At 54.5% G+C, this 8,221-nt stretch overlaps 1 protein-coding gene across 1 annotated transcript in view; it reads left to right on the top strand.

Annotated features, from left to right (window-relative positions):
• The first annotated feature begins 1,949 nt into the window (after positions 1-1,949).
• The window catches only part of Lemd2 (LEM domain containing 2), a 14,446-nt gene continuing 8,174 nt past the window's right edge, over positions 1,950-8,221 (top strand). The window contains exons 1-3 of the mRNA XM_021149864.2: positions 1,950-2,717; positions 4,596-4,636; positions 6,652-6,727. Of these exons, the coding sequence (XP_021005523.1) occupies positions 1,976-2,717; positions 4,596-4,636; positions 6,652-6,727 (859 nt within the window). The 5' untranslated portion in view covers positions 1,950-1,975. The remainder of the gene's footprint in view (positions 2,718-4,595; positions 4,637-6,651; positions 6,728-8,221) is intronic.

Raw genomic sequence — 8,221 nt, 5'->3', positions numbered from 1 at the left:
GCACTCGGCCAGTACCGACGCCGACAGGCTTGTGCTTCGGATACTGAGCCATACATACAGCTGCAAGGAGTTGCTCAAATGTTACCAACTCATTTGTCATGCAAACAGTGCTTTGGAAGAAATAAAATACTATTATGTGGTATATGTGTTAGGCAATCACTATATCAAATCCGTGGCACTCCGCGCAAACACAGGCAGAGAAAAGGAAAACAACACTTGGTGAGAGAAATCACACCACATGGGAGCAGCTAAGTCGGGGAGAAGGGGAGGCAAACGACAGAAGCCCGGCGGAGCTGAGGCTGTAATTTTCCCAGCTGTGTGGCCGGCACTGAATACTCCTGGGGTTTAACAAGCAACAGAACGATGAAACTCTGACAGAGGAGCATGGCCCAGAGTCTCAGGGAAGGCAGGGAGGGTGGCGGGTAGAGCTGCAGGGAGATCTCGAGGAGGGGGCTGGGAAGTTGGAGCGGCAATATTGCCAGGAAAAGGGAGGTGATGTGGAAGGAACAGCAAGGGGAGAGGGTGAGGCCATGAACTGTGTTTGTTAGATGGTGGAGGGAAGGATAAGGCCGTGAATTGTGTCCCCACTAGTCACCACTTCCTCTGAGCCCTCATGTAACCACATCACTGCCCCACCCCTCTCAAGGCTCCCAACTCCCAACACTGCACAGATCTGGCTAAGGGAGGAGTGCGCTCCAGGCCCTGTCCTGAAGGTCTCTTCTAATCCTTATAGCAGCCCTCTAGGGAGTTATGGGAAGCTGGCTAGAAATGTTAATTGGAAATTACCACACACTAAATGGTTGCAGATTGGAGATCAAACTGCAAGACTCTGCAGATCATCCCCTAAACCGTAAGACACGGGTCTCCCGATCCCATCACCCAAGAGAATTCCAACATTTACGGGAACTTAGGGCATAGGTATTTGTCCCTAGGAGTTCAGAGTATAGGGATCCATCTATGAGGACATTTTGGGTCGCCCGTGGCCACAGAGGATCAATCTGTCTCAGAGCTGCACTTAAAAAAAAAAGATATATTTATTTTATGTGCAAGTGTTTTACCCACTTGTATGTGTACCAGGTTCATGCCATGCCAGCAGAAAACGGAAGAGAAAGAATACCAGATCTTCTGAAACTGGAATTGTCCATGACTGTGACCAGCCACTGATGTTCAAACCCTAGCTCCTCTGTAAGTGTTGTTACGCCCAGATCCATCTATCTCTCCAGTCCCAAGGGTGCACACTCCTGAAGTTTCAGTGTCGACCAAGTGCCTGCCTGAAGCTGGCCTGAAGCAGTCAAGATAAGGCCTGGGAGAACATGCCTGGCGGTTACTCCACCACCCAAATCCGACACACAGCCCCGACGCCCATCCGGAGACTGGCAAGTGGGCCGGATCTCTATTATTGGCGGTGGTTTGCTTACACCATTGAGCTCATCCATTAAGTAAATCAACATTCCATTGAACGTTTACCGCGTGCTAGCGCTGCGTTAGGATAAACACTGCTAGGTCTGACAGATAAACATAAGCTAAGCCGGGCGTGGTGGCGCACGCCTTTAATCCCAGTACTTGGGAGGCAGAGGCAGGAGCCCAGCCTGGTTTACAAAGTGAGTGCCAGGACAGCTAGGGCTACACAGAGAGAAACCCTGTCTCGAAAAAACCAAAAAAAAAAAAAAAAAAAAAAAAAAAACCCATAAGCTAGAGGGCAGGGGAAGAGATGAAAGCAAGCGCACACACAGGTAAAAACAAAACGGTAACCAAACCAACCCTTTGGACCTCACCAACATGGCGGCGCCAGGCCGACACAGACGCCTTTCATCATGGCGGACATAGCCTCCATGCGCCGCCCTTCCCAATATGGCGTCCGTGGTCGCCCTTCCCATCATGGCGCGCGGCCCCGCCCGCTCCGCCGCGGCTGCCGGCGGGAGCAGTTCCGGGTGCGGTGCGCGCCGGGGGCGGGCGAGGGGGCGGTGTCCTGGCCATGGCCGGCCTGTCGGACCTGGAGTTGCGGCGAGAGCTGCAGGCCCTGGGCTTCCAGCCAGGCCCCATCACCGACACCACGCGGAACGTCTACCGCAACAAGCTGCGCCGCCTGCGGGACGAGGCCCGGCTGCGCGACGACGAGCGGCTGCGGGAGGACGCCGGGCCGCGGGGCCCGGAGCGGCAGCGGGAGGAGGCCCGGCTACGCGAGGAAGCGCCGCTGCGCGCGCGGCCCGCCGCCAGCGTCCTGCGCTCGGAGCCCTGGCCGCTGTCGCCTTCCCCGCCGGCGCCTAGCGCGGCCTCCAACGCCTCGGGGCCGTACGGCAACTTCGGGGCCTCCGCCTCTCCCTGGGCCGCGAGCCGCGGCCTCTCCTACCCGCCCCACGCCGGGCCCGGGCCGCTGCGACGCCGCGCCTCGGTCCGGGGCAGCTCGGAGGATGACGAGGATGCGCGGACGCCGGACAGGCACGCCCCGGGCCGGGGCCGCCACTGGTGGGCCCCGCCGTCGGCCTCTGCGCGGCCGCACTTGGCGCTCCTCGGCGCTGACGCTCGCCCCGGCCTGAAGAGCTCGCGCACCGGCTCGGCGGGCGCCGGGCGGACCCGACCCGAGGCGGGCCGGCGGTTGGAGCGCTGCCTGTCTCGGCTCCTGCTCTGGGCCAGCCTGGGGCTGCTGCTCGTCTTCTTGGCCATCCTGTGGGTGAAGATGGGCAAGCCCTCGGCGCCGCAGGAGGCGGAGGACAACAGTACGTCCCGGGCCGGCGCAGGGGAGGGCCCCGGGCACGGGGGTTCGCCCACCCAGACCGGCCTGTGAGCCGCGACCGACTGCAGACCCTCACTTTCAGCCTCCACTTTCTGCTCTTTTCTGTTTCCCAGTCTTTCTAGAGGCTCCCTTTCAGCCACAGCCAGGTCCTTCCAAGGGAAAGCCACACGCCCACTCTTGACAGCCAGCCCACCCCTGCCCCTCTTGTTTTCCCTGCCTTCGGGGAATGCCTGCCGTGGTCTCAGCTTTGTAGCAGCAAAACTGGCACCACCGGGCCTTCATTTGTCAAAAGGAGTCTGACCCTGCCTGTGGCTCAGGTGTGGGAGAGTTGTTTTAAGTCGAAGCTGTGCTGGGAGAGAGCCTGTGAGTCAGGTGACTTCCTAGACGTCTCTGCCCACACTCAGTTACGTGACTCCGCACCCCTTGAAGGGTGCAAGAGAGCAAGCCTCCCGAATAGCTGAGGACTGGTGTCTCCCTTTTTGCCTATTACTCACAAGAAGAAAAGCGGCTTTATTTCCATGAAAATCTCCCCCTCTGGTATAAGGGGTTATAGTTAGGGTCCGTCTCACATACGTTAGACAAGCATGTTACCACTGAGCTACACTCGCTAGCTGGCTTTTGAAAACGACTTTGAAGCAGGGTCTCCTTTAGATGTCTAGGCTCACCTCGAATTCACTCTAGTTCAGGATGGCTTCAAACCTATGATCTTGCCTTACCTCCCCCGAAGCCGGAAAGTATAGACCCGAATCACCAGACCCAGATCGTTTTGGGTACAAATTTAGGTATAAAATGACAGTTCATTTTCTTTCCGAAGCGTGCTCGTGGTTAACACTGTTGCCAGCCTTGAGTCAGGGTCACATTTCCCACAATTAGGAGTAGCTGAGTAGGAGAGCCCAACCATTGTCTTCGGTGTTGTGAGGAATTGATGTCTGGGCATGTGTGAGTCTGTTTGCCACACTGATGCCCAAGGGTCTGTTATCCACCCTGGGAATAGTTTCTGGGTCAGCTAGAGGCTAACAGAGGTGAGTGCCAGCAAATTGTACAGGTGCTGTAAGCGCTCAGGGGATGATATCACATAGTGTTGGGTGCTACACTCTGCTTAAGATAATTTAAGACAGGCTTGGGGTCCCTGGAGTTCCCTCCTGTGATAGCATTTATTTTTACTTGACATACTGTCGTTTGTAGCTCATAAAAGACTTTTCCGTATGTTGTCTTGTTTGAGCCTAACTCTCTGACAAAAGCCATTTGGTTTTTATCTTGTTTGTGGGTTTTTTTTTTTTTTTTTTTTTATGTGTAGGGGGGACTTGCCTATGTGTGCATCTGCACCACATGCATACAGTACCCATGGAGGCCAGAAGAGGGCAATGGAGACTCCAGAACCGGAGTTACACATGGCTGTAAGCAGCCACATGGATGCTGGGATTCAAACTCAGACCCTCTGCGAAAGCGGCTGAGCCACCTCTCCAGCCCCTTGTTTTGTTTCTTGAGACAACATCCTCTTTGCGCCCCAGGCCTGCCTCAAACATGTCGCAGTCCTCCTGTGTTAATCTTCTGAGTGCTGGGGTTCCAGCAGTGTGCATTCTCCTTAAGAAGGCCCATGCAATCCCATTTTACAGGAGCAGAAACAGATGTTAAGGAGCCCAGGAATCTGTGGCTGCTGGTTCATGTACAGCTGGAAAGAGGCCCCAACTACCAACATGGGGGAACCCTTGGGCCTTAGAGCCCACACTACAAAGGGGCCCCTGAGAGCTGGATGGTCTCCACCTTTGTGTCAGCTGAGTCGTGCTTCCCCTGGGTCTTGAGAGGTCTCTCCGATGCCCAGGCCCACTTCTAACCTTCCTCTTTCTTCTCTCCGTCTCAGTGAAATTGTTGCCGGTCGACTGTGAGAGAAAAACAGATGAGGTAAGTTTGATCTGCCTTCTATGAGTCTTCCTGAGGACTCAGAGCTCTGCCAAGAGATAAACTTGCCCAGATCATGAGAGGATCACTTAAGGGGATCGCTTCCCAGAACGTACCAGAATCACATCATGTTCTGTGACGATGTTTGTGTCAGATTCAGTTCTGGGAGCGCAGTGGTACTTGAATTATGGAAGGGTGAGCTCCCTGGGTCCAGCCCCCGGCTCCTGACAGAAACACCCCTATCAGCGGGAACATCTGAGGCCCTCGATCTGCCTCAGTCGGTCCAGGGAGATGGGCGTGGGTGTCCAGCTGGCAGTGTGGGGGGCGAGGCTGCCAGCATCTGACCCTGAGAGACCACACTCAGTCTTACCTTCTCTCTGGTGTGCATCCATCTCTTGATAATGATCAGGTTCCTGCTCTGACACGTCACGGGCCAGTTTGAAGCACGTGGTAAGGGGAATTAGCCCTCTTAGCCAATGTGTTCAATTTGTTTTATGAAGCCCTCACATTCCCCCACAACTAATGTTTGGGGAAGGTGACTGCTCCTCAGCCTACGGATCATGTGAGCAGCGTTACAGTGCAGCTGGGCAGCCGGTTCTGAGGAAGACACGAGGCAGTAAATTTTCAGGTCATAAATCCTACCAGGAAGAGGCGTGTGCTGCCAGAGGGCATGACTTAGTGCTCTAATTATTAAGTGTGGGTGCCAGGCCTCTGCAGCCCAGGGGCTGGCCAACAGCACCCCTGCGTTGACTGTTCCCCTTGTTAATGAAGGACAGCCTGCTGCAGACACCGTTTTATTTCCTTGGCTGCTGCTGTGTCCTGTTTGCGGGTGTTTTATGACGCTCCCTTATTGCTCTCATCCACAAAGCAGTTTTGCTTCCCAGTTGTTCTGCAGAACCAGGCTCATAATAAGTTTAATCTGCTTTCTATCATAAAACTGGGCTGATGGATAGACAGTGTGCTCTAGAAACAGGCAGCCAAAGAGACAAACAAACGCAGAAACAAGAAAAATAGAACTTTTCACGCAACCCCTCCGATGGTCTTCTGTTTGCCCTATTAGTTAGACAAGGTTCCTAGTTCTAGTTCCGGGTCCTGCACAGTCTGTAGAGTGGTGGACCCCACTTGAAGGAAGCGCAGGCTTGCTCCTGGCCTTCCTGTGAGCTACTCAGACAGACACCCTGCAGGTCCCTGCCATACTGTGCAGAGCTAGCAAGCTGTACCCATCAGCTGCCTGGGGCCTTGGGCTCAAGACATTCTAGATTTAAACCAATCCTGCAACTGTGATAGGAGGGCAGAGGCTGGCCTTATCCAGGCAAGATGCATTTTCTGGCTACTCTGGGCATCCTTGGCCGTTGTGGCAGGCGGGTCCAGGAGCCCACAGGCAGGGACATACTTTCTGCTCCCAGTGAGGTTCTTGCTGAGTTTCCTTTGGGTGGCCTTAGTTCACCCAAAATCCAGATAAGCATTTACATATCAGAGAAGTCTTCTTAATCTTGTCTGCAGCCCAGGGTTCCGGCACTGTTTTCTTTCTCCCTCCCACTGTGGGGAATGCAGGGACAGGCTGGGAGTGGGTGTGTTGTCTTAATCAGGCTGTCCTCCCGGCTGATACTGGCTGGCTGGCCTGCTTCCTCAGGCTGCTGTCAGCCAGTACAAGTGGCTGATACGTGAGCTCCATCAAGTCCTGCTGTAGCCCTTCCTCAGGCAGGGCTCAGACCCGCAGTCACTGACACTCTTCGGCAGGCTCCTCTAACCTCTGCGAGCCCTGGTGCCATTGCTTGCTCTTCTCTCAAGAAGTCAGGCCAGAGCCATCTCATTGGTCATCTCATTGTGACTCTGCAGTGTCTGTTCCACAGCCAGTTGTCCTAGACAACTATGCGTGGGGCTGGGCACATGGCTTAGTCGGCCTTAAAAACAAAAATGTCCCTAAAGTTTAGAGGTGTTCCTTGCTGTCCAGGCGGACGTGGCAGTTTGCTGCAGACGCAGACAGACCCTTGACCAGTGTCTCCCCTGCCTTTCAGTTCTGCCAGGCCAAGCAGAAGGCGGCCCTGTTGGAGCTGCTGCACGAACTGTACAACTTCCTGGCCATCCAGGCAGGTGAGTGGCCACTGCGCCCCTGGCTACAGCCACCATGCAGACACGTCCCTTCAAGCCCCGTGGGCATTCAGTATGGGCCTGGATCTTGCTTCTCAAACTCTTCTCTGGGTCTACAAAAACATGGGCCTCTTGGCAGGTAGTAGATTCTGTCCCTTCATGCTTTGGAGCCTTGTGTTGGTTGGAAGGCCCAGGCCTTGGAAATCCCCTGGACCTGAGGCACTGGTCCCAGGTCCCGTCCTTGCATGTGGGCAGCCTGAGGCGGTGTGCTCCCCAGTAGGTCTGAGTAGCTGTCCCCCTCCACCTTGCAGAGCTGGTCCTGGCTTAAGCTGTCAAGGGCCCCTGCTGGAGTCTCACTGAGGCTGACCAGGAATGTGAAGCGCCTCCTTCATCCTGTTAGAGGTGTCCTGGCCCTGGGGGTGGGAGGTGACTGCCAGGGTCCTGCCCACAGGCTGCTTGGAGCCTCCTAGGACTGTGCTGAGAATGGTGGTTTCTTTGAAAAAACACAGAAATAGGAATATGTTTTCATTTTAAAAGATGATTTATGTATATGAGTACACTGTAGCTGTGTAGATGGTTGTGAGCCTTCATGTGGTGTTGGGAATTGAATTTTTTAGGACCTCTGCTCGCTTTGATCAGCCCTGCTTGCTCCATTCCAAAGACTCATTTATTATTATACATAAGTGCACTGTCGCTGGCTTCCGACACACCAGAAGAGGGCGTCAGATCTCATTATGGGTGGTTGTGAGCCACTGTGTGATTGCTGGGATTTGAACTCAGGACCTTTGGAAGAGCATCAGTGCTCTTACCCGCTGAGCCATCTCTCCAGCCCTATGTTTTCATTTGAATCCCGGGTATGGGATATGGGGCTGCTTCATATTGTCCATAGCTGCAGACCTTGATTTGCCTCCTGCTCTGGCAGAGGGCGTAGGTTTGCCAGCGGCAGATAATTTGGAGTTCTGGGTCCTTTTTGGAGGGTATATAAATGCCAGGGCCTAGAGAGAGAATGGGTTGTTGGTTGCTGCTGGGTGTTGCTGTTGGCTGTGGTTTGTTAAGTAGTGGCCTGCGAAGAACAAATTAGCTATCCTGAGGGCAAAGTTCAAACTCCTACTAAGCAAGAAGTCACCCCCTTCTCTATCCTTTTCTCTACTGTCTAGTGTTAGGGGTTAAAAGGTTAGAAGGAAAGGGTGGGAGAAAGAAGAACTCACAAAGTAGCAAGGAATAGCCACAGGGACAGTGAGTCACACTGCAGGAGGACGGTAGGTCACACTGCAGGAGGACAGTGGGGTCACATTGCAGGAGGACAGTGGGCCACACTGCAGGAGGACAGTGGGTCACACTGCAGGAGGACAGTGGGTCACACTGCAGGAAGACAGTGGGTCACACTGCAGGAGGACAGAGAGTCACACTGCAGGAGGACAGTGGGTCACACTGCAGGAAGACAGTGGGGGTCACACTGCAGGAGGACAGTGGGCCACACTGCAGGAGGACAGTGGG

Source organism: Mus caroli, chromosome 17, assembly GCF_900094665.2.
Source record: "Mus caroli chromosome 17, CAROLI_EIJ_v1.1, whole genome shotgun sequence".
Lineage (NCBI taxonomy): Eukaryota > Metazoa > Chordata > Mammalia > Rodentia > Muridae > Mus > Mus caroli.
This window is presented reverse-complemented; position numbering and strand designations above follow the sequence as displayed.